At 35.2% G+C, this 26913-nt stretch overlaps 1 protein-coding gene across 2 annotated transcripts in view; it reads right to left on the bottom strand.

The window, feature by feature from the left end:
* KCNH7 (potassium voltage-gated channel subfamily H member 7) overlaps positions 1 to 26913 on the bottom strand; it is a gene marked incomplete at both ends in the record, with an annotated part of 473040 nt that overhangs the window by 132278 nt on the left and 313849 nt on the right. For both annotated transcript variants that reach the window (XM_080690173.1, XM_080690174.1), the window contains 3 exons: positions 741 to 761; positions 5445 to 5873; positions 25308 to 25463. In XM_080690173.1, the coding sequence (XP_080546299.1) occupies positions 741 to 761; positions 5445 to 5873; positions 25308 to 25463 (606 nt within the window). The remainder of the gene's footprint in view (positions 1 to 740; positions 762 to 5444; positions 5874 to 25307; positions 25464 to 26913) is intronic.

The raw sequence follows: 26913 nt of genomic DNA, 5'->3' as shown, positions 1-26913 counted from the left end.
ATTATACAGAATTTTTAATTTGATGAAAATTATGTGATTATTCTGTTTATTTTATCGTTGTTATCTACTGTGATATAGTAGAAAACAGAAGTGAATTTCAAACTTTTTAGCCAAATCCAAATTTATCCATAATACTGCACAATTAAATGTCACTGTACGGTAGCTGTAGGTCATGCTAGTGATTTCAGACTAATAGAGGACACAATTTAAATGATTAAATATAATATAGAAAAAGACTGTCATGCATGTACAGTATACTACTACAATAAGCTTAAAACCATACCCCCTGCCATCCAGGAACGTGAAACTAGTTTTAAGGAAACAAAAGAGGAACAAGTGAAGGGATGCTGTCACAGAGCACTTTGTTCATTGTACTTAATCTTGTACTAAAAACAGGTATTTTCCCTGAAATCGGTGTATGTCTTTCTTTTATACTGGAATGTATTTTAGCTTGCTATTTGTTTATTTCCAAATGATTTAAACATTTATGAAGTGTTCATTGTTAACCTAGGATTACACTTCTTGCAGGATAAAGCCATTCATAATCACTTTGATGGCACAGCTGAGTAGGTAACAATGTCTCCGGCAAAACCAAGCCATGATGTCTCCACCAGGCACCTGGACTAGCTAAGGGCAGCATGAAGATGTTGCGTTGAACAGGGCAGACAGCAGGCAAGTTAACATGCCGAGTCGAGGGGCACTTTAAGCATCAGATGGTGCGATTTGAGTTTGTACGTTACCTTTGACATTGCGACCATTGTCTGTTTTGAGCACATAAGGATAAAAAAAGAGAGAAATATAAAGAGAAGACTAAAATTATGTTATATACAGTGAATTACCTCTGTGAAAACAATCAGAGAAAACAGGATGTAATGACTGAAAATGTATCTTTGATTGAAAGTAACATTGTCTACTATTCAGCCAAGTGAGATTCGTACATTAATTATCTGCTATAATAACATTCTTGTTTACATACGGGACATATTTATCTTACTTAATTTAAACAAATTCCAAGGTGTATGTAAATTTTATTATTATGACAGTTTGGAGAAAGAACTCCACAGCTGCCTGCAGCTTCCAATCTTGGTAGAAACCATTTTGATATCTCCTCAATCTTCTCTTACAACATATTCAAAGAAAGATCATGCAACATTTTGCATATTAAGTAATTTTGTTCTTACAACTTAACCTGGTATGGTAATAAAGAAAATGTTCCTAAGACAAAGTTCAATTATCAATTTACATCATTAATCATAATTTTACTGACTTCCCTCCTACTCCCAAACATTATTCAACATGTATTTTAAAAATAGCAAATATAACTGAAAGAGACATTCTTAGGCAAAAATAATTGCAAAAAAATCAGTGAAACATTTTACTGTAAAGGGAATGTGTGCTTTTAATTTATATTGTCGCAAGCCAATGTCATACCTAGAAAATTTCAGAAAGTTGTTTATATTAAAATAGGCTGTGATCAAATTTTGGCATGGAGCATTTTCAGGTTTATTTTGAGACTGGCAATCTAAATGTTGCATACTTGCTACTCACAAACGATGTATTACTAGCTTTGAAACATTCAAGCTTAAAATAAATGAAGTTATATCAAGCTATTCAAATATATCCAAGATCTGAAAAATCTGTTCAACATTTGTTTGACATCTATACTGTCACTGTGCACATTTCAAATCTTGAGAAATATCATACTTGCTTCAAAGCTCACATTTAAAGCAATGAAAATAGTATGATACTGAATTGCAAGAGTAAACATTGCTTTGCACAGGGATACATACACTAAAAAATGTGTCATTGATGACAAATTTCTTCCCTCTTTGAGGAGATCACCAAAGTGTGAATAGGGATGATGAAAGAGATATGGACTATACAGAAATAATTTCTTCATGAGAAGATGGATCCAAAAACCATTATTAAAGTAACAGCTACTTATGGGAAGTTAAAATTACAACTATTCTTACCAGACCTAGAAATTATAAATAAAGATTTACAAATTCCAAGAAAAGTCACAAAAAGTTTCATGATGTAATTCAGACCACTCTGACATTCCCAAGCAAAGTAAGAGGACTATGTTTTCGCACTAGCTAAGATCTGCTAACTGTTCCTCCTAGGCAATATAAGTGCAGAAATTGGAGTAGACTTTTTTTTGTAGCAATTAGATAGTCTAATTTCATATCAACTGAATCTAATGGTAAAATAATTATGGTCTGCATTTTGTATGCATACATAATTTTAACAATAATGCATTTTTATTGAATTTATAATGTATTGAGCCATGATGTGTTAGAAAAACAATTCTGGTCCTTCATCACAGATGGTTTGAGAGGTACAGGTACTTGAGGTACTAAAGTATTTGATAAATGAGAGATCTATGCAAAATATTCTACAGTAATATATTTGCAAAACACTTAAAGTTCTATAAAGATAGCCTATATAGAAAGCAGTTTTTCCATTTGAATGAGATAACAATCTGAATCCAAAATCTGGTGCATGTAGGATTTAACCTAACCAGTTCTATGGATTAATAAAACAAAACTTATTTTTAAAGTTTTTTATGTATCCATGTCAATGGTTCAGTTTCTTTTAAAAATGTATAAAATGATGTATCCTTAACAATTGTAGTTTCTTAAACACCTATCCATGATTTCATAGTGAAATTGCTGTAAAATTAAAGTACAAAATACTCTCTAAATTTATTGATCTATAGTCACATGTGGACAATAGCATCTATCTGCAAGAAAGTGATACTTTTTTGTGAAAATAGCCTAGCTTAGGTGGAGAAGGGAAACTGATGATGATCTTAACACCAATTGTCCATGTATAGAACCTGAACTGAGAAATACAAAAATATCAAAACACCCTTTTCTATAACTGTATCGGAAACTGTGTACTAAATGGAGTCCACATAATTTTAAAGCAATAAAGTTAAGCTATGGAATCTGAGCTAAACTCCTGAGAGACATTGTCAAAACACAGGTGAAGCCTGCAATGTTTACTGATTATATATTTCTTTGATTTTCAAATTTATAGTTTCTTAGTGCTGTTATCCTTTAACTCTAGTTTTCTCTGAGAAATCCCTGACAGGACATCTCTGAAAAGTCAATAATACTGCATAAGATGATTACACTAGCCAAACTAATTAAAGCACACGTTGGTCCTTCAAATTACAATATTTTATTGGTGGTGTTCAGCTATAGGATCCATTGCTCAAAGATCAAATTATAGAGATTTTATTCTGTTAGGTAATACTGAGCTCATTACTACTTTAGAAAGCATAGTTCCTTTGATGATTAGCCAGCTTGGGAATTGCTTTAATTTTATTTTTCTTCTGACCTTCTTTGGACCACAGATTATAAAAGATGTGCTAATTGTTCTTGTAAAGTATATAGTTTCTCAAATCTGTCTCATAGCAAAATGCTATTTCTGTTTCTGAGATATTGATTTATCTCACTTTGAATTTTTCTTGCCAACTCATTTTCTTTCAACTCTTTGCCCTTTAGATAAAAGTCTTCTACAGGTTTCAATCCTAAGACTTTGGTTTAAATTTAGAGTATCGTTGAGCAGATAACTCATTTTTTGAGAACATAATTCCTGAGCATAGTCCTCTCAGTAGCAAACCAGCATTTATTGAGTGTCTGCCATAAAGTAGAAAATTGTGCTAACTGCTAAGACTGCAGAACTGAACATGAAAATAACTCTTTGCTGGTCAGCTCACAGCAACATCGCTGTGTATTTAAATATCTAACAGCAACAACACATATATGTGTATATATATCATAATAAACGTGGGATTAATAAATGCTGTAATATATGCAAAGTGCTTTGAACACTCAGGTGTGACATCACACAATCAAGGCCAGGGAAGGGGAAGCAGGCTCCTCCTGCTGAGGAGGAGTATAAAGAGAGACAAGGTAGAGTTTTTTTTTCTTTTTTTTTTTTTTTGAGGGTCTGGGGATGGAACCCCGGGGCATTCGACCTCCGGGCTATACTCCTGCCCTATTTTTTATTCTTTATTTTGAAACCAGGTCTCACTGAGTTCCAGAGGGCCTCACTAAGTAGCTGAGCCTGTCCGTGAACCAGGATCCTCCGGTCTCAGCCTCCTGAATGCTGGGATTACAAGCGTGCACCACGACACCTGACTGAGGTAGAGTATTTTAGACAGGAAAAAATAATAAAGGAGAAAAATTCATGATGGGTGTTTTGGGAAATGGCAGATTATCCTGGTACAGACTAAGAACAGAGTGTAAAGCAAGGCAGGAGTCTGCAGGGGTTAAAACTGAAGCTTGAATAGCAATTGTGGCCATTTTGCAAAGTGCCCAGCGTCCCATAGTAAGGAGCCTCATGATCAGACTGAACGTCTCATAAAGACAAGTGGCAGTAGCATAGCTGATGAAGGAAGGCATTGAAGGAATGAACATCAGCAAAAGGACAGCAGGCCTCTCAAGAACCAAACTGTGGAGTCTGAAAGCAGGACTGATGGATCTATGATTCTCTAACTCCTGGGGCAAGTCCAGTGACTCCAGAGCCCTCCTACGGTGAGGTCTACAGGAGCAGGAGCAAGGGAGGTGAAACCTTGCAGGGATTTGATTGTAGACTCAGAAAAAAAGCAGTCTTAGGTTTGAAGCTAGGCTCTGACATGGACTAAACTTGGGCCAATTTATTTATTTAATGTACCTAAGACTCAGTTTTCCCATCTATAGAATGAAGCTTGAAACTGATTTCTAACTTATAGGGCTGTTAGGAAAATTAAATAAGAGTTCATGTGTGCCAAGTACTTCCATTACCTCAAGCCTAGTAGATACTTAATTAATGTTAGCCATTGTCATGTTAATGATGAAGTGTTTCTGTGGCTGCTTTTAAAGCATCTGACTTTCACTGCTGGCTAATATAAGAATGTCAACATGAAGAGGCCAGGGGGAAATACATTACTTCTGACTTGGCATTTCAAGTTGGTTGGTGGTTTTTCTCCCCCCTAAAGGTTCTCCTTTCTCCTACCTCTGTGTGTACCTTTCCTAAACCCTCTTTGGAAGGAATTGGTTGCTAACACAGTCCTGTGATCTAGATCACTTTTTCTTTCCAGGTGTGATCATTTGCTAAAAGAGGCAAGATTGATTACACTGCAGGTGATAGTGTTTATCACCAAAGCATAATTAATATTAAATATGAGTTAATTAACACTTCCTGAAAATAGGTAGGTAATAGTTATCATACTATTTCAGAAACATAAAGAAGCCAGAAGAAACCAAATTACTCACTAGGGTTCAAAAAGGAAATGAGAAAAATCTCTGAATGAAAGATTCACATGCTTAGTAGCCTTTAATCCCATTTCTTCTCCCAAGGCATAAGGATTAATGTTGACATTTTAAAAAGTAAGAAAATAACCGCTCTTTGCCCAAATACAAATGTTTTCTTGCTAAAATAATCAAACATACCTTCACTGGCATGTCGATCTCTAAATATGTTCTTAGGGTGGACACTGAATCCTTCTATGTCGTGAACTGAAGATGCCCTCCGTATACTACAGATGCTCTCTCTGGATCTGGAATGGGTCAGTTGGGAACTGGACTGCAGCATGTCAGGGTAGAGTCGGTCCCATTGCCTTTTGGGAGAGGAATGGTCAAGAGGTCCAGATATATTCACCAAGGGAGAACATTTGCTGGGTTGTATCAAGGCTTTTGTATCATCTGCTTCAGAGGGGCTACAGCTTTCTTTTGTAGGAGACTTAAAGTGCTTCATGGCTACTGAATCATCACTGTGCTTCGATGAATCAATGACTACCACATCGGGGTCTTCTTGAGGTAAGGACTGCTTTCTGTATGTGAGAACTCTCAAGCCAGGGAACTTGAATCCAAATAGTTTCCCTACAAAAGGAGCAAAAAAGCATAATGGTAAGACGATGGAATGATCCTTAAATTTTTTTTTACTTCATATTTAAATACCATGCAAAAAGAATTGTTAGTGAATAATTAAGTCACCTGTAGTTGAAATAAGAGATACTGTTAGAATCCTTCTGAGAACAATATAAATTATCATAGGAGTAGCAAGAATATAGTAAAATATTTTATCATGTTTCTAATAATTAGATAATACTCTAGTAAGATGAAAGCATCATTTAGATGGCAGGAAACTTTGAGTTTTAATAAGTTAAACATATATATACTGTACATCCACACTTCAGATAGGAAAAAAATAGACCTTTTATGTTAAGGGAGATATATAGAAATGAGTATGGTGTAAATGTATGTGGTGTGTGTGTGTGTGTATTTGTGTGTGTTTGTGTTTGTGTGTGTGTGTGTGTGTGTGTGTGTGTGTGTGTGTGTGTGTGTGTGTGTGTGGTGGGAGGAATTATCCCACAAGAAGTAGGAGGGAGAGAAGGCAGTCAGGGTTGATTGGGTAATACTGTGAGTTGAGTTTGGGTAATCAAACCAGCTGTATACCAGTTTTCTGACCAGCTGTGTATCATCTTTTGGTTTCCAAAAGAGTTGATTTGTAAAGATAAAAATTTAAATTTTCTTTCTTTGTTGTTGTTGCTGTTGCTGTTGTTCCAAAATCTGAGAGTATGGCATGAAATGTTAAAACGTATCTCAGAGTAGATGATGCACAGAAGGGCAACTAAACACTAACGGATGATATTAACAATTATAAATCAGGTAACCAATATATAAGAAATCAATAAACAATTCATATTAAAGCATTTACCATTAAATAGGATCTAAATAAACACACAGTAAAATCACATACTGAAACAAGATGATTTCATTTTATACCCTTCAATTTAACAGCTAACAAAAATACAAACAACAACAAAACAGGAGCTTAACATCTAGTACTGGCAAAAATTACTGAGGGTCCTTCTAGCATTGCACTGGTGGAACTTCAAATTCCTACAACTTATTGGAAAGTCATCTGAACATATTTATTAAAAATATATATGCACAAAAATGCATACTTATTTTTTTCTTTTGACTTAGAAACTCACGTATAGAATACTGCAAGGAATAAAAATTTAGAAGGATCTGAATATGCATTAAAATACATGAATAAATTATGGCACTTTTAAAACTTTTGAGTCTTAGGATATTCTTATAAAATTAATATATGTACTGATTTGATTAAATGGTTGTTCAAATACAGTGTTAAGTTTTGAATCCTTATGTTTATATTATTTTCATTAAATAAAGCAAAATTCTTTATTTGTTAATGTAAGTTGCATTGCACAGGAAAGATGTGATAAAAACATGATCCAAACTTGTAACGTTGAGTAGTTCAGTGGTAGGATTATAACATATTGTGTTCTTCTTCATATATCTCTACTCTTTGTTCTAGTAAATGTTCATTATCTTATAAACTTTTTAAAAAACTAAGTAAAACATCAATGCTTTAAAGCAAGTAAAACATCTACCCTTTAAAGAAAAAAAAGGAAAAAAAAGACGTTTAAACAATAATCTGTAATCTGTAATTCAAAGCTTCTCTAAGCATTACTTTTAAAATTGTATTAGTATATTGCAATTATATGTCATAGTGAGATTCAATGTGATGAAAACATACATGAATTCAGCTCTTGGTGTGCTTTCTCCATGTCCCACCTCCTTCTCTCACCTCCCTCCCCACACTTGTTAGTAAAATTGGTAGTAGATACTTTCACATATTGATAAAGTATTTGCACTGCTTCCTTCCTCAAATTTCCCTTTTATCCTTTCCTATTTTCCTTCCCTCCAATTCCCTTCCACCATTCTACAGGTTTCTCTCTATATTACTTTAAGTTCCTTTGTTTATAAGATTTAAAGTTTGTAGTTTATATTGCTAACACAGTAGTCTGGGTCCATATCTACCCGAGACTTTACAATTATATATGGCCTTTCTGCTCAGTCACCTAATATCTTTGGGCTACAGTATTTTCTATCTTCTCATATTCTTTAAATATCATGGGAATCATTGTATTTAATATATTTGTTATAAATTTTCCTCAATGAATCAGAGTGGTTCTAAAACACTTGAAAACTCGTAAACCTTTCTCCATTGTGAATATTTGAATATATTCTCCCAGTGGATGGTCTTACCTACACATGTATTTTCAATTCTATCTTTAACACGGTGACTCAAATTTATATCTCTGGCTCAGATCTCTGCTCTAAGTCCCAAATCTATATATTTAATGGTGTCAACATTTCCGCTAAGTCATAAAGACATCTCAAAATCTCATAGCAAATTTCAGTTACATGATCTATTCCTCTGAGCCCAGTTCTTTTTCTGGTTTTTTTTTTTTTTTTTTTAGTAACATTATAATCCATCAGTTATATAAGGCTGACCCTTGAGGATCTCTCTCAGACCCATCCCTAATTGTGTTCATCTCATCTTCTAAATAACTTCTTAATATTTTCACTTTTCTCATCTCTACTGTTCTTCCTTCTGTCCACACCACAGAATGATTCAGCTGATTTCCTGCAATAGGATGCTAATTACTTTCATATTTCCATATTCACACCATTGTTATCTATCCTTAAAAATGTAAATTTATCCTTTAGCTGGGTGTGGTGGTGCATGCCTATAATACCAATACTTGGGAGGAGGCTAAGATTGGAGAATTACAAGTTCAAGGCCAACCTCAGCAATTTAGTCAAACCCTGTTTCAAAAAGAAACAAACAAGCTGGGTGTGGTGGCGCATGCTTGTAACCCCAGCATTTGGAGGCTGAGACAGGAGGATCGTAGTTTGCAGACAGCCTTAGCTAATACTTAGGCCCTTTGCAACTCAGTGAGACCCTGTTTCAAAATAAAGAATAAAAAATAGGGCTGGGGGTGTAGCTTTGAGGTAGAATGCCCTGGGGTTTCATCCTCAGTACTGCAAACAAACAAACAAACAAACAAACAAACAAACAAACAAATGTGCGGGCTGTAGCTTGGCCATAGAACTTCCCTGGGTTCAATCCTCAATACTAAATACATAAATAATTTTATCTTTAAAATATTTACATCTAACTATATAGAATAGTGCTTAACCCTCATGAACACTTCACACCCCTCCATCGCCAATAACTTTTTGCTTTGGGAATGACAAGACCATGTCTCTATTTTACATCTTTAGTTCTTCTTGCTGCCCAGAATCCAGCCATAAGGATTAAAAGAAAAAAATCCTCCAAAGGCCTGTGGTTCTTTTGACTAAGGATTTTCTTCTGTTTCAGCTCTAGTCCCAAAGTTATTTCCTTAGGAAACCAGGTTAATACCCCTTCATAGTTTTTATCACAAACAATAATTACACATTTGTCAGTTTTCTGCTTAACCTGTCTTTCCCCCACTGGACCAGAGACTGCATAAGGGAAGGGCCTCTGTCTATTTTGCTTATTATTGGGACTGCTCCTGACAGCCCAACAACCTGCTTGATTATGGGAAATGATTTTCCACACACAGATTCTAAACCTTACTGATAACACGCTAAATCTAGAATATTTAATTGCTCATATAGTTAAAAAAACAACCTCCTTGAACTGTACTGACTCATAATGACTAAAGTGAGTATAACTCAATACCTATGGAAACGGTGACCCCTATATATGCCATATATACCTAATTCAACTCGTATTGTTAATTTCATCTTTTTATAGAGGATATTAATTGCTACCATTCTGATTCTAGAGTATATGCGAAAGTGTCCTCAGGCTCCTCATCAGCTAGTAAAGTTCATGTCAAACACCTGTTACAGAACATTTTAGAATTAAGCAGTCTAATTCACTACTGTAACCTTTCATTTGTGACCTTGTAGTTAACTGTGTTAAATATAATTGGAGGATTTTTGTCTTCTGCAATTGATAGGACACAGTGCAAAAGCATACCCTAAGTATATTCAACATTAAACTGTGGATTAACAACAGAATTTAGAGTAAACAGAATTTATTGTGAACAGAATTTAGAGTAAACAATCTGTGGAAATGAGATTCAATATCGGTGCATGACAGTAATTGTTCACAAGCATTCTTACATATTTCTACGAATAATTTTTATATACTCAAGTAAATTGCCAAGTTAAAAATCGGTGAAGTGCATCCAAGTCACTTGATTAGTTCTTAATGCACATGAAATTGAGTTATAAAGTAGTTTATAAATCAATTTTGCAAGCTTATTACAATGCATTAAAGGTCAATGTCTACTTTTATCCATTCTTCATCAGTTATATGATTCACCTCCTTTAATACCAGTTCACTGGCTTTCTTAAATTAATGGCTGCATGAGGCATTTACTTTGCTCCTATAGTTTAGCCAGATCCAAGGTGGTACAGATGGTCTTTTCTGCATCACTAAGTTAATATGACCATGTTATATTGCATTATAGATTTAGTTGTCTAACAGCAATTCATCCAGAAAGAATACACATTGAGAAATTTGCTCAATGCTAGCACTTTCAGGCCTGAAATATAAATCATGGATAAGTATACTTGTGTTATGGATCTCAACACTGCAAAAAACTCTTGTAACCATTCAGATATTATTATATATTTTTCTAATTTGAATAATTAAAACAAAAACTATTTAGCCTTGTGCTTATTATTTACTCAGTAAATATGAAAGAAGAAAAACACAGTAAGGTTTTCACACACTCTTGCACATTCCCAGAAGGAATGATAAGTACTTAAAAGCTACTCATATGACCATAATTTCGTTTGAACACATACTTTTCATCTAGGAAGGTATACTATAATTGCTATAATTGCTGTTATTTATAATATTAGAAATAATAATTTTTTGGGGAAGTAAAGTATTCCTACAAAATTCTCCATCTATTTTTTTTAGCCATTGACATTCTTCACAATACAACTGTGAGTTCCTAGTCATTTCCTTGGTTTAATTTCTCATCATTTGTCCAAAACCTTTGAATACCAATTATTCAATCATTATACTACTGAAACCCTCAGGGTATAAATTAAAAGCATTTAACTCTTTCTTGATTTTTCTTAGTTAATTTATGGATGGAAAAGTAGAGAGAAATTTAAGTCATGCATCATACCAACTAGAGACCTGCTGGGCAAGAAGAGGACTTGTGTGAGTGTGGAAGGGACTGGACATGGATGTTCCATGTAGGGGCCATATGCAGAGCTCTTCCCCTCATGAAGGATTTGGGGTGGTGGAAGAGTATCTACTCTACTCTAAGTAGATCCCTGAAAATGGACTGTACAACAGGTTTAATGTGGGGGACACTCAGAAAATCTATCTAAGGAAGGCAGGATTGAGAGAAGAAAGTTGAAATGTCCAAATGCTTCAGCCACAGCCTGGGGAGCTCTAGAGCTGGCGCAGCCCCTCAGAGGTGCTGCCATGACTGTCCTTATACCTCACTGTGAAATGTCCCCTTAATCTCTGCCTACTTATACTTAGTGCTTCTAAATGCAGTCAAAGTATCTGGCCTTTGTAATTCTGCATCAACCAGTCACTGGTGATGACCACACAACGGGAACAATCATAGCCCTTGTAAGATAGTTCCCTGATTTTGATTTTAATTCCCAGGGAGAGGCAGAACTGTGTATGCATAGCAATCAATATCTGCAGCAGTTGGGCTGTCCAGTGAAGGCAAAAGTGTTTGGGTTCTATCCCAATAGTGTCCACTACAGAGGTAGAGATACCTACATTCTAGCCTGAAAAAGTTACCACACGAATTACTTCTATTTATTATCAAACAAATAAAGATGCATGAGTTAATATTAACGAATCTTTCTAAAGTCAGAGAACTCCTAAGTTTAATGTTTGCATAAGAAAAATTAAAATACATGTGAGGATTTTTTTCAGCCAGACAATCTTGGATGTGTAGAGAAACATAATTTTAACCCTTGAGTCAAAGAGAATAAAAGATCATATTTTTCTGGGTGAAGAAAGGAAGGTGATTGACATATCTACTTTTTATTTTCAAGAAGGTTTTTTTTCACAGATGATCTTGCAAGGAGATTATTCTTTTATGTTGCTAAATATGTAGAGAGGGATATGATACCACCTGCAGACTGCTAGAACAACCCAAAATATTATCAAAGAAAGCTGTCATTAGTACCTAAACTAGGGAAAGTACCATTCAGTGTAAGCTTGTTTCTGATCAAATGTTGCTAGGAATGGGCCAGGTAGCCAGTGCAATTCTGGTGCTAGTGGTAACAATAATCTCTAGGGATTCCATTGACCTAGTAAACCTGAAGTTAAATCTGGAGTCCCCTGAAGGAGCAGATATGATCAGTAATGCCTCGACACACTGAGTCCTGTCACATTTTCTAGGGTGAAAGATTCTGGAGAAAAAGCAAGGTTTTACAAAATATCAGTGAGCTTAGATTGGAGTCTTGAAGGAATGGGAATCCTAAGGCTATCAGCAGAGGTCAGGGAAAGGTTAATGCTGCAAGGAGGTGGGAGAACCACCAGAGCAAGGGCAACCAGGCACCAGTGCACTTCTACACTTCTACCATACAGGTCCAAACATGCTGATGCTGTCTGAGAAGCACTATCCCAGCCTGTCCAGGTCATCATGAGAACAAAAAGGCAGAGAACTCAGATTTGGATAAAATAGATAAGGCAGAAGACAGGACAAGGTAGGCTGCTTTTAGACACTCAAGGTTAAATTTTTTTGATGAGGAGAAACTGGAAATTAAAACAAGTATGCCAGTGTTATGTACACCTAATTAGGTTTCTGTGTGCTTAAAATAACTACTTAATAAATCTATGCATGAGTTACCATACTGTTATCCAGTTTCTGTTTGATAGAGTTCTTCCTTTTCCAAGTGCCAAGGTAAAGAGACCATTCAAGCCCAGTGAAAGTAATGACATCTTAGCCTAGATTAATCCTGGATGACCAGGCAGCCATCACATTGAAAGGGACTTTCTTGATGGAGTGCTCCGAACATGGAGGAGACAGACACCAGTTTTCCACATGCTGCATGAATAGCGATTGTCCCAAATTTAAGTGTTGCTAGGTAACAAGATCTTCCAAATGATACTCACATGGAGACTCTGATATGGGAATGCTGATGTGGGCATTCATTAACACCGATTGTTAATAAAGAGATAAATCACAGTGTTTTATTTTTTCAACTGCTAGCAATTTTCTTGATCTTAGGAGTATATACTTTGTTCAAATACTAGGGGGATATAAGACATAAAATTGATTGAAAATATGACTGAACTTTTCCTAGCTTTGTCTTGGAAACCTGTTATGGTTCCCTTTTCTATGTCAAACTTAATCTTTAAAATGAGGAGACTTCCAAACACATGATAATAGTAAACATAAGTTACATTGTAAAACCTTTAATTAAATTAATCTGAATAATAGATTGTTTTTATAGTAATGCCTCAGTAATAACAGCGGGGAACTATATTACTATTGCAGCTCATCATCTTTGAATTAAAGAATGACTTTTAGCTTTAGTGGAGAATAGTGAAAACTCTATAAAGTTATTTTATAAATGATCTAGACAGAAAATTTCTTTGTTCCTTAGCGTGGTGTCTGAAAACCAAGATACAAAATTGAGGGACTAATGTAGCTGTTGAGACAAATATATATTTTATGTGTTAATTATCCAGAGTGAGTCCAAAGCCTATGAGTGTGTTTCTAGTGGCTTAAATTAGCTAGATAATTGCCTAAATTATTGGCTGTACTTTTTTGTGTGTAGACTTAGCTCTGGTTGAAGCTTTTAGAATAATCCAAAGTTTTAGTAAGCATAAAAGTAAAATTCTCTTTGATTTAGAGAGTATAATTTTAATCTTTCAAGGATAATGGAATCTCCTTTTAGTACCTTAATAGATTTGATGAAAAAGTTTACTTTTGAAAATTACTATCAAAATCAATAGTATAGAAATTGGAAATGATTTTGTTATATATTTATACTTAGTTTTATTTATCATTCATTTTTATAATGTTATCCAAACATTAATTAACTTAGACTATGTTTTTTACATTTAAATGAGTATCAGAGTGACTTGAGGTATTTGTTAAAACAAAGACCACTACGTTTCTGTGTTTTTTAATAGATATTCCTGAATGGGGCATGAACTTGTGTTTCATACATGTTAAAAGATGAAGCTGATAGTTTTACACTTGAAGAATCAATGACTTGGGCAATCTGGCTAATGTTCATTCAGTATGAAAAATAAGTTACTCAAGCAAAAATTAATTTATTCATTTGTTTATATGTTATACCAATAAGTATTAGACTCTCATTATGTGCAAAATAATAATATATGAAAGAACATATAACATTCCCACTAAAAATAAAGATGAAAGGCTCCTGTCCACTTTAATTTTTATTTATTTTTGTAGTACTGGGGATTGTGCCCAGGGGCATTCTACCTCTGAGCTATACCCCAACCCCTTTTTTGAAATGTTGTAATTTTTTGTTTTATTTTGAAATAGGGTCTCCTCTCTATAGGCTGTTGAGAGTCTCACTAATTTGCTGAGGCTGGCCTCAAACCTGCGATCCTTTGGCCTCAGCTTCCCAAGTATTGGGATTATAGGCATGTACTACCACATCCTGGCCACTTTAAGAGAGATAGGCATTCTCCAGTTTTTCACAGCTCTCAATTTGGTTTGTGCTTTGATTTCTAGATGCTTCCATTCACTAATTTCACTTGGCCACTACACAATTTTATCTGTCTACTAGGTGCAACCCAGGATATCAGAGACACAAGATCAGATCTGGGTGAAGTAAAAATGCTTCACAGGCAAGGAGTCCATCAGAATAGTTATGCTATGAGGAATTACTATACTCCAAGAGGGAATACCATGTTATACAAACATAGCAACATAAAATAAATGGTAGTTTCAAGGAATTTTTACTGAAATATGGGATGGGAGGGATGGGCTGGGAGATGAGGCTACAGAAGTATCAGAAGCCATTTTGTGATAGGTCTCTTGTAACACATACAGGGCTTTGACATTTTATATGGTTAGGCAATATAGAAACATTGTGAAGGATATAAATAATGAAGTATGATAATATGATGTATGTTTGAATTGCATGTTATCCTAAAGAAAAGAAGCAGAGAGCAGGAATAACGATTAAGGGACTATTGCATGATCCCAAATAAGATGCCTTGGGAGTTTAGATAGCAAAATTTCAGTGGGTTTTATGCAAGGGGTATTTAAAATGTGTTCTTGATAAACTTTGATCATCCTTAAGTTGATGTGAAGAGGATTAAATAGGAGAGGTTTAGCTCAAGTTTCTGGCTGGAGTGGTTTAGATGACAGTGTTCACGATGAATGAAGCCGAAGAGGCTTTGCTGAGATAGGTTGGATAGTAGCTGGAAATGGACAAATTTTAGTTTGAGATGTTAAATCTTCCAAAGGACATGTCCACTGAGCAGTTGGATATATAAAATTCTAAATAATGATAAAAATATAAAGAAGTTCTGGTCTGGTGGTACAGATTTGTGAGATCTTTACCCCATAAGTAACAGATGAGGTTGATCAAGTAGGACACAGAAGCTTAGGTAAAAAACAACAACAACAAAAACAATAAACAGAACAAAACAAAACAAAACAAAAAAAACTAAAAGGAGCTCCTGGGAGATAATGTTTAAAAGAAGAGCCAAGTAAGATGGTGCACCCCTCTAATCCAAGTAATTGGGAGGCTGAGACAGAAGAATTGAAGGTTCAAGGGAAGCCTCAGTAACTTAGTAAGATCCTGTTTCAAAATAAAAAAAAAATAAGATGACTAGGGGTGTGGCTCGAGGTAAAAAGTATATGTGATCATTCCTTAAAGAAGAGGGAGGGGGGGTGTTCGGATCCTTCAGCACCGAAAACAACAATAACAAAAACAAAAACAAACTTCCCCCAAACCCATGCAAATCTCTGTTACAAAGGTTGAAAGATGCAGAGAGTACAGTGGCATGGGATTAAAGGAAGGGGGAGAAGGGAAATAACAAGGTGCACTGAAAGTAGAGGGCAACATAAAAAGTACAAGGGTGGCACAGAGAACTCACCTCTAAAGGACTGACAAAGGATAGGAATAGTGGGAACAACTGAGTAGGTGTGAACAGCCCAAACAACTGTGGCAAGAGACAAGCAGCATAAATAAAGAAAAGCAGGTTTACACAGAAAATAAGGAGAGGTAAAGGAGGTGACAAACTGGAAAGCACATGCTCCTTCTGCAGGGAGTGGCAAGGTAATAATAGCACATGAGGGATGGATATCTAGATATTTGTCCGTGCGCGCACACGCGCATGCTCAATAAACCCAATATTCTAATTTTAATGTGCAATATTCGTCTTTAAATGTTGGCAACAAATTTGGCTAATTAAAACTTTAAGAAATATGATGTGATATAAACAAAATGTGTCTGTTGAAGTGTAAGCTATTTATTTTGAACTGCACGAGTGTGAGCAACAGAGAAAGGAGCCAGTAGAAAATATTGGCAAGAGAGAGACCACAAGTGAAGATGGGGTGTTGGGGAATGCAGGAGGGCTTGGATCCCGGGGGAGACCTGAGTGTTGCTTCGGGTTTTTAGTCAGGGAGTGAGATGCCTTTGTTTAGGTCAGAGACTCAGGGGATTCCCACCCAATGCCCTGCCCCATCCCCGCAAATCTGTTTTGGGAAAAATATAAAATCTATTTGGGGCGGGGCGTGGTGGCGCACGCTTGTAATCCCCGCGCTTGGGAGGCGGAGACAGGAGGATCGCGCAGGTTCGAAGCCAGCCGCGCGCGCTGGCTTAGGAGACCCTGTTTCCAAAATGAAAATGTAAAAATAGGTCTGGGAGTGTAGCCCGGAGGTAGAAGGGTTTCCAGGAACCCCAGTACCACCCCCAAAAATATATATATTTATATTTGGGGATATAAGTTTAAGATCAACTTTTGTAGTGGCTGAACTGACTCTTTGGTTTTAAAACAAGATAAGAATACAGAATGCATTCATTTTCTGATTTAGTGTGTAATGTTAAATTGAAACTTTGTTTAATTTAGGCTCCCCTCAAGTTTCTCAAGAAAATTTTAGTAAGGTATACCATATGTATGTGTGTGAACCAAAGCATGATACCAAATTTATGGTATAGAATAGAAGAAACATAAAGTTAAAATATACATTTCTAATAATTTAAAAATAAATTTCAAAAATATTTTGTTTAAAATGATAAAACTATTATACTTAAAGAAAATCAACTTAAGCATGAATTGTATAAACATGAACAGATAATTTGGTTGTCTTCCACATGGGGCTAATATCTCATAGCATGGATATTAGAGCAGAATCAAAGGGAATACATCTTTCCATCATTATAAGTTCTTTTAGATGTGATTCCTTATATTTGGTAAAAAAAAGTAAAATTTTCTTATCCCCTCAATACCATTTCCATTTTATAGACTGTATAATTTTTATAGAGGCCATCAATGAGAAAAATGTTTAATTATATATTTTATTTGATATTTATATGTTTTATATATCAGTTAATTGGCTCAATTTGTAGTATTTCAGTTGGGCAATATTTATCAATTTGACAAGTATAGCCACTAAAAATAATACTTTCATTTGTACTTGTTTCATTTTAAAGACATAAGTCATCTATTTGTGGCTGGTCCTATATTTCTTACAGAGAATAAGCATGTGAAAAAATTCATTTTTCCAAATAAATCTGCTCACTTTTCTTGTTTAAAGTTCCTTATCTTGAAAGTAGTTATTTCTACTGGGCAATGATCTGCCATTTCATTCACTACAAAACAAGGCTCTGGGTCTCCAGAATTTACTTTGCTTCATTTATCATAGTCCCTTTTTTATGATCTGTCTTTCCTATTATGTATTTAGCATCTTTGTTCTCCTTAAGGATTTCAAGTTAATGCTTCATTTTTAAAAATCTGAACTTCCTGTACTGTCATTTCACAATTTTTTTTTTGTCTTCATTTTCTTTTCTTTTTTTGTGGGTTTGGGGATGGAACCCAGGGGCATTCGACCTCCGAACTACACCCCCTGCCCAATTTTGTTTTTATTCTTTATTTTGAAACCAGGTCTCACTGAGTTGCAGAGGGCCTCACTAAGTAGCTGAGGCTGTCCACAAACCATGATCCTCCGGGTCTCAGCCTCCCAAATGCTGGGATTACAAGCGTGCGCCACCACGCCCGGCTTTTGTCTTCATTTCGAGAGAAGTAGTTATTTTTATGGAAACACATTTTCTCAAATTAACAATAACCTTTCTCCTTTACTCTCACTCAACTTTCTTAAAAGTTAAGTATGAGTACACACTTACACACATTCTTTCTTACACAATAACATAAATTTTATTGGCACTGGGCTTGGTGGTACAAGCTTGTAATCCTAGCATTCAGGAGGCTGAGACTGGAGGATCATGGTTCGTGGACAGCCTCAACTACTAGTGAAGCCCTCTGCAACTCAGTGAGACCTGGTTTTAAAATAAAGAATAAAAAACAAAAAAATAGGGCACGGGGTGTAGCTCGGAGGTTAGAGGTCAAATGCCCCTGGGTTCCATCCCAGACCTGCAAAAAAAAAAAAAAAGAAAAAAAATTCTTTGCACAAGAGATTAAGCATTGGTTAAAGGAAAATGTCAGTTTGAAATTTACTTTAATATATATCACCATATACTTTTTTGTAACCACATTTCAATCTTATCAAGTGATATGAAAGCTTGCTATTGGACTATAGGTTTTGAAGGAATTATATTACTGTTTTGAAAGTTAAGATGTGCTTGCAAAAAGAGTTGTATTAGAACTTGATCATCTTTCCTTCCTCCCTTCTTTTTGTCTTCCTCCTGCATTCCTTTTTTCTTGTTCTGTCTCTATCTCAATAATTATGAGATAGCTAAAATCATTATTTTATAGTGGTAGTAAACTAATTCTTTAAAAATCAGCAAATTTACCAAAGATAAGACCTGATATGAAGTAGCAATTGGATAGTATTAGAAGTTACCAATCATTATATAACTTTTTCTGCTTAATTTAATAATCAACTTTTTTTTTTTTTTTGGTACTGGGGTTCCTGGAAGCCCTTCTACCTCCGGGCTACACTCCCATCCCAGACTCCCAGACTTATTTTATACTTTTTTATTTTTGGAAACAGGGTCTCTTAAACCAGCGCGGCTGGCTTCGAACCTGCGCCATCCTCTTTTCTCTGCCTTCCAAGCGCGGGGATTACAAGCGTGCGCCACCACGCCCGGCATTAATAATCAACTTTTAAAAAACTGACACAAAGCATAAGGAACCATGGAATGACAAAGGGATATAATAAAAACCAATATGCTGGCTATAAATGGTGAACCTTTGAAATACTCTGCAGACAATTTTATTTGCACTTATACTCTCTCCAGGGGCTCCCGGTATCAGTGACAGCTGGGGCAAAGGGAATCCACTCATGGTTACAAAATGAGAAACAGAATCTCTTCTGGATTTGTCATGACTAAGATTTGCCTTTTGCATCATTTTAAATCAATTTTCATGAGTGTAAAAAGGTAATATTAGAGAATATCTGAGTATAAAAGTTCATATCTATTTTATAAAACCCTATCTTATAATTATGATTTTTTACACTCATGAAAATGGATAAAAATGCTCCAAAAAGCAAATATTGGACATAAAATGCCATTTTAATTGATGCCAAACTTACATAGATTGTATTTCATATCATGGGAACTAGTATATGGATTATTTTCCATTTGGGAAACGAAAGTTTCAATTCTTCATTTGCATTTCAGTTTTAAATAAACACATATTTTAATCATTCCCTTTCTCTACCCTGCTTCTGATGCACTCTCTCATTTTTACTTCTACCCATTGTGATAGGCCAAACAAGACAACTGTTCCATGGGAAAATGAAGAATTTGAGAAGACAATGAGGAAACCAAATCAGGCATCCCCAGGAACAAATGATGCTATTGATATTCATTATAGAAATAGAGGCTGACATTAGCTGAAGTTTACTCCAAGGGATAATTCAATAAGAGCTGAATATGTTAGTGGAAAATATAACAAAATTGAAACAGTTATCAACTTAAAGGAAGATGACTTTGGATAAGAATACTTTTTTTTTTACATTAGTTCAATTTTGTTTCTAAACATGTCATTTGGGAGATTGATGAATTCATGATTTTGATAGAGTTTTTCCCACATTTAATATTGTTCAGGGTAAAACATTCATAATATTGGAATCATAGTACATTAATATAGTTGTCTTAGTATTTTTGATAAAGTATTATTCTGTTACTTAGATATACCTAAGAAAGTAATTGGTATTATGAAAATGATTAGCTAGTATTTGTTTGATTTAATATTATACTTAGGTATAAAATAATAGGTTTTTGAGATCATGCTTTTTTTACATATATATTTTTCTATCTGTATGTATAGAGCACAGCAAATTATTTTATTAAATGATAACATTTTATGATAGTCTTTCAGCCTCTCATAGACAAGGACAGACACCTAAATTCCAATTTCTTCTTGGATTCTCCTTAAAAACCTAGAGATCAATATGGGAGGAAGGCAAAAAAGTGAGATAAGCCATGCCTACAGAGTAACAAGGAAAGAGGAACTTACAAACTTAAATTTACATGTAGATTGGAAAATAAATAACTAAGACTATGCCAGCAGAATTGGCTCGAGAAAGCTTACTGCAATATACAGTGAAGCAGAGTAAAAATAATTTTAAAAAAGAGTATGGGAGTCCCATGATTGATGGACCATGCCTCAACAAGCTGTACTGAGTTAAAAAAAAAAATAGTGAGAGCAAGTCAGTGACCTGATTGGCTAGGGCACTAGTGAATGGAAAAATACTTGAAAGGGGCTTAAAGAAGCTCACAAGACCCCATATACCATAATCACAACAAACAAACACAGTCAAGCAGTTTGGCATCAGACTCCTTGTCAGCAAGGTTAACGAAGGGAAAAAAAAAAAAAAAGCAGTGTTGAACAGGAAAGAACTCTGATAACTTTTACTCATGAAACTTTCCTGAAGAGGCTGTTTTGTTCTAGACGAGATGCCTAGCAAAACTTTGACAAGACTGGTATGAGTGCCGCAAAGACACTTCACTAGGAATTTAAGACCAAAACAAAATGAAGAAGAATATATGTGTTGCATATCTGACAAGCTAGAAATACTACAAGACAAAGAAAATGGGAGGAGGAGGAGAAAATGCAAAGCTAATTGAGTGCCCTGTTGGCAATCCACTGGAGTTAAATGGGATCATCTAAAACGACGCCCTGAATGTCAGAAAACTATGGATGGGTAGTGGCACAAAGATAAGCACTAAGGAATATTATTGATCAAAGTTGTATAATGAAAAAGGGAATAAGGACTAATAAGCGAATTTTGTGCTTTCTCAAAGTAGGGCATCGAAATGCATTGTCTGTGGGAAAAGGGACAGATTAAAGACCTTGTATGAAATTTTTTAAGAATCAGTTTGCAAATTTTACAAACTGTGTAACTACAAGTAAATGGCATTGTATAAAACTTAAAAGTTCTAATAAAGGCAACTATTACAAAACAATACAAATCTTATCAAATACCAAAAGAAAACAAACAAAAATTAGAATTAAATAACAAGAAAATACATTTAAAAAAAGAGAAAAGAAAACATAACAGAAATACTTTGAGTATATTTAACACAGACTGTTAGTTCTAACGAAAGGTGCAGTGTATGTCCCTATAGTCCCAGTCATTTTGGAGGCTGAGATAGGAGGATTACTTGTGCCTAACAGTTGGAGGCCAGCCTGGGGAATACAGGAAAATCAGTAAACAAACAAACAGATTTAAAAAAAAAAACAAAGCCAACCAAACAGTCAAAATATGTTAGTGCTAAAATATTAATTTTATCAACATGTAAATACCTATGTTTAATATCAGTGAAAAGAGTATTTTATTATAAGTAAGAAAGAAAAACATAACTTCAACTTCTGTGTGAGTGGCACATGCCTGTAATCCTAGTGCTTGGAGGTTGATGCAGGAAGATCATAGGGTGGCACACGCTTGTAATCCCTGTACTTGGGAGGCAGAGATAGGAGGATCGCGCTGGTTTGAAGCCAGCCACGCTGCCTTAAGAGACCCTGTTAACAAATGAAAAGGTTAAAAAATAGGTCTGAGAGTGTAGCCCATGGGAGTGTATCCCAGAGGCAGAAGGGCTTCCAGGAACCCCAGTACCACAAAAAAAAAAAAAAAAAAAAAAAAAAAAAAAAAATAGTGAGGCCTATTTCAAAATTAAAAGTAGACTAGAACTGGGAGTGTGATTTGGAGGTAGAATGTCCCTGGCTTCCATCTCTAAGACTACCCCCCAAATAAGACACATAAAACAAAGTCTAAAAGGTAGTTTAAAAATTAATGAAGTGGGAAAAAATGAGACTCATGTGTTACGATACTTTAAGATGCAGTACAATTGTCATCAATTGCAGTACAATTGAAATGGAAAGTTACTGAACAAAAACAGGATAACAAGGCTAACTTATGGTAATAATATGCCGTTTATATTGCTATCTATGAAACAAATAACATAGCAGTAAAAATATCAACAAAGAAAAATTATAGGAGATAAAAGGATAAAAGGAGAAATAAAAATATTCTAAAATACGAGAGTATAAGAAATTTTTTAAAGCCTAAGACATATTGGAGAGAAGAAATGTGTGTAAGAGTAGAAAAGAAAACATAATTATAAGATAGGGTTTTATAAAATAGATATGAACTTTTATACTCAGATATTATCTAGTATTACTTTTTTTTACACTCATGAAAATTGATAAAAAATGATCCAAAAGGCAAATCTTAGAAAATGTTTATAAAACGTCAATAACACACACAATATTTTATGCTTCTAAGAAAATAACACCGAAAGTTATTAACAAATTAACACTTTCTAAAAAACATTTTACTAGAAAATAACTGCATAATAAAGAATACTTTGAGTTAAAAACTAAGAAGATTATTTCATATATTCTGTATTCCACAATTTCTACAAAATATATTTTATATATTCTCTGGAGGAAAATACCAAGTGTTGTGTGCGAGTATGTCGCTATCATTCTGAACCTCATTAGAATTTGTAATTGCAAGCTCGGCGTAGTGGCACAGGCTTGTAATCCATGCGCTCGGGAGGCTGACACAGGAGGATTGCGCAGATTCGAAGCCAGCCTGAGCTGGCTTAAGAGACCCTGTTTCCAAATAAAAACCTAAAAAATAGGTGTCTGGGAGTATAGCCCGGAGGTAGAAGGGTTTGCAGGAACCCCAGTACCACACACACACACACAAAATTTGTAATTGCAATGTAGCAATAAAAACATATTTTAAAAAGAATTGGAAGAAAAAATTTAAAAAACTTTATTTCATATGATAGAATACCTTAAAAAATTCCATGAGAGTTAATAATTAAGCAACCACAAATTAAGGCAATTCACTAAGGTGGTAGGGTATAAAACTGATAAACAAATAAGCAGGTTTCATATATGTAGCTACACCCCCTGCCCTATTTTTTAGTCTTTATTTTGAAACATGGTCTCACTAAGTTGTGGAGGGCCTCACTAGTAGCTGAGGCTGTCCGGATTACAAGCCTGCACCACCATGCCCAGCTAAAGACCCACATTTTAATAACAATGTTAGGACAACCAAAGAACCACTGTTAAGAAGATAAATGAATACCTTGCACTGTACACCAAAATAAACAACATAGATTGGTGATCCTAAAAATATGAGATTATATAAGTTTTGGGGGAAAATGAATTTATTTACTAATTTGGAGTGATGAAAGTCTTCAAAATTTCAGAGGCAATAAAAGTAAAGGGTGGTAGGTAGCCCTATTACCAAAACCAATGTTCTTTTGTATAAGAAAAATCATGAAAAACAAAAAATAGGTTATTTTCTGGGAAAACTGCAATTTATTTTACAAATTGGCATGAAGAAAAATAATAGAAATATGTATAAGAAAAAAAGCTGACAGAAAAAAGACCCTGATACTTAAATGTATGAATCTCATTTATAATGAGAGAGAAATAAAAATTAAAGCTAATTGAGGTACTACTTATCACTATCATAATGATGAAAGTAAAAAGATTCACTCACTCTGTTTTTAGTTTCAGGGAATGGAGCTGATACATTGCTGGTGGTAATGTCAATGGCAGTGGACAATTTGTTAGTTTTCAGAAAAATTATACATGCATTTACATGTGTGCGTGGTACTAGGGATTGAACCCAGGGGCATTCTACCCTCTAAATACACCCCCAAATTTATTTTTTTAATTCTTTTTTTAAAACAAGATCTCAATAAGTTGCAGAAGGCCTCACTAAGTAGCTGAAGCTGTGATCCTCCTGACTCAGCCTCCCAAGTACTGGGATTACAAGCATGAGCCACCATGCCCATCTGCCCAGCCCTTTTTAGTTTTTACTTTGAAACAGGGTCTCATTAATTTACTAAGAGTCTCTCTAAATTAGTGACACTGGCTGTGGACTCAAAATCTTCCTATCTTAGTTTTTCAAGTACTGGGATTACAGGACTTCACTCTGGGCCTTCACCCTGGGAATCCCCACTAGGAAGACCCTGAAGTTACTTTTGTCTAAGAATTTTTCTCTCTAACTCAATCAGTCTTTCTACTCTACACACATGTACATATACATATACATATAAAATGGCAATGGCATGAAAATATACATATGCATACTTTATTCTTTTTATGTTTATGTGATACTGTGTTTTTTTTTTTTTTGGTGGTGGTACTGGGGGTGGAACCCAGAGGCTTTCTACCTCCGGGGTACACCCCCAGACCTATTTTTTATTTTATTTGGAAATGGTCTCACTAAGTTGCTGAGAGCCTCACTAAGTAGCTGAGGCTGGCTTCGAACCTGCTCGATCCTCCTGTCTCAGCCTCCCAAATGTGGGGATTACAAGTGCGCGCCACCACACTCGGCTGTGATACTGTGTTTTGAGCCCAGGAATATTCTATCTCTAAGATATACCCCCACCCCTACTTTATTTTTGTTTTTGAAACAGGTTCTCACTTGGTTGCTAAAAGTCCATCTACTTGCTGAGGCTGTCTTCTAACCTGCAATCCTTCTGTCTCAGCCTCCCGAGTATTGGGATTACAAGCTTGTGCCACCACACCCGGCTGGCATTATTTCTAATAGGTAAAATTTTGGAAAATAAGCCTCACAGTCAATAGTAGGAGGTTGGTTAAATAAATGATTGTATATATAAGTCAAGCATATTCTAAAGCAAGTTGATAAATTTTGTAAAGGTAACATCAGATATGGCTTTCTCATATAAAACTGTATTATTTTCAGTGTAACTAGGTTTTGAACACTGAATCAAAATGTTTTCAAGTGAGTGCAGAAGAAGAATATAAAGAGAATTATATACTTGTTGTCTTTTACTTACGGTTTACAGTTTTGACTGGTAATATCGGGTTTACCCTCTCTGGGGAGGCAACATTCTCTTCGTCGGTCACATATTCGAAATTAATGATGAACATCATAGCCACACCCTCTTGGTTTTTCACCGGAATGATGTGAGTGTTACAAATGAACGTGGATCCTGTAGAGAGTAAGAACAGCGTTAGATAAAAAATACATCATAGTTTTGAAATATCAGTACTGTTCAAATTAAAATATGTTCCTATAGAATTTTATCTTAAATGACCACTGAAACTAAATGTAAATAATCTAATTTTTCCTTCACAATTTTTGCATACTTATTTAGTTTATACATGTAGAAACATACATAAAGACTTCAAGGCTAATTCAGTTACTACATTGTGGAAAAACAGAACACAAATCCCATTAGCTTTCTCACCTATCCCTATAACAGTTAAAATAGAGAAAAGGATGCATTTTTGAAGTATCTAAAGAAAAACAGCCTTACATTTTGGGTTAAATCTGAGAGTATACAAAATACAACTATATAAACAGTTCAAACTCATTTTGTATCATCTTTATTTTAGCACAAAGAAAATTAGGCACTTTTTCTGCTCTAATTTCTTAGACATAAAATCATAAGGTATTGACTGTTTCTTTCTTTCTTTCTTTTTTTTTTTTTTTTGTGGTACCGGGGGTGGAACCCAGAGGAGGCTTTCTACCTCTGGGCTATACTCCCAGACCTTTTTTATATTTTATTTGGAAACAGGGTCTCAAAAAGTTGCTGAGAGCCTCACTAAGTAGCTGAGGCTGGCTTTGAATCCGTGCGATTTTCCTGTCTCAGCCTCCCAAGCAGGGGGATGACAAGCGTGTGCCACCATGCCCGGCTTGACTGTTTCTAAATATGTTCCAATAATTGTGCAAAAATTCAATGCCCAAATTGCTATAATTGTATTTTTTTTTTTTTTTTTGCGGTACTGGGGATGAAACCCAGGGGCTTTCTACCTTTGAGCCACATCCCCAGCCCTATTTTTTTATTCTTTATTTTTGAAACAGGGTCTCACTAAGTTGCAGAGGGCCTCACTAAGTAGCTGAGGTTGTCCGTGAACCGTGATCCTCCAGTTTTCAGTTTCCCGACCGAATGCTGGTATTTTAAGCTTGCGCCACCATGCCCAGCTGTATTTGTTTTTCAGTGTTAGAAAATAAGAATATTTGTCTGTATCGTGTTATTTTGATTTTTTATTACCATGAAATATCACCATTGACCCTCCAACAGAAACCCCAAGATTCAGGATTCAGGGACTATGGCTAAGAAGCTGATTCACTGTAAATCCACTGACTTCTTACTGAATACTCAGCACTGACTTCTAGTTTGCCCAGAAAGCAGTTTCCTCATGTCCTAGTTTGGAATATTTCCTCTAGTCACAGTGATGGGAATCTCTCAAGCAAGGGATTGGTTTGGGTTCAAAAGTATTTTATTTTTTAAGTGCAAAAACTTCAGAAATCATTCTAGGTCCCTCAGAAAATAGTGTAGCTTGACTGGTTTCCTTCATTTGTTTCTTTCCTTCCTCTTTTCCTCCTCTCCTCTCTCTCTCCCTCTCTCTCTCTCTCTCTCTCTCTCTCTCTCTCTC

Source organism: Muscardinus avellanarius, assembly GCF_963383645.1.
Source record: "Muscardinus avellanarius genome assembly, chromosome: 2".
In the NCBI taxonomy this organism is placed as follows: domain Eukaryota; kingdom Metazoa; phylum Chordata; class Mammalia; order Rodentia; family Gliridae; genus Muscardinus; species Muscardinus avellanarius.
The sequence above is the reverse complement of the archived record's forward strand: the minus strand, read 5'-3'. Positions and strand labels throughout refer to the sequence as shown.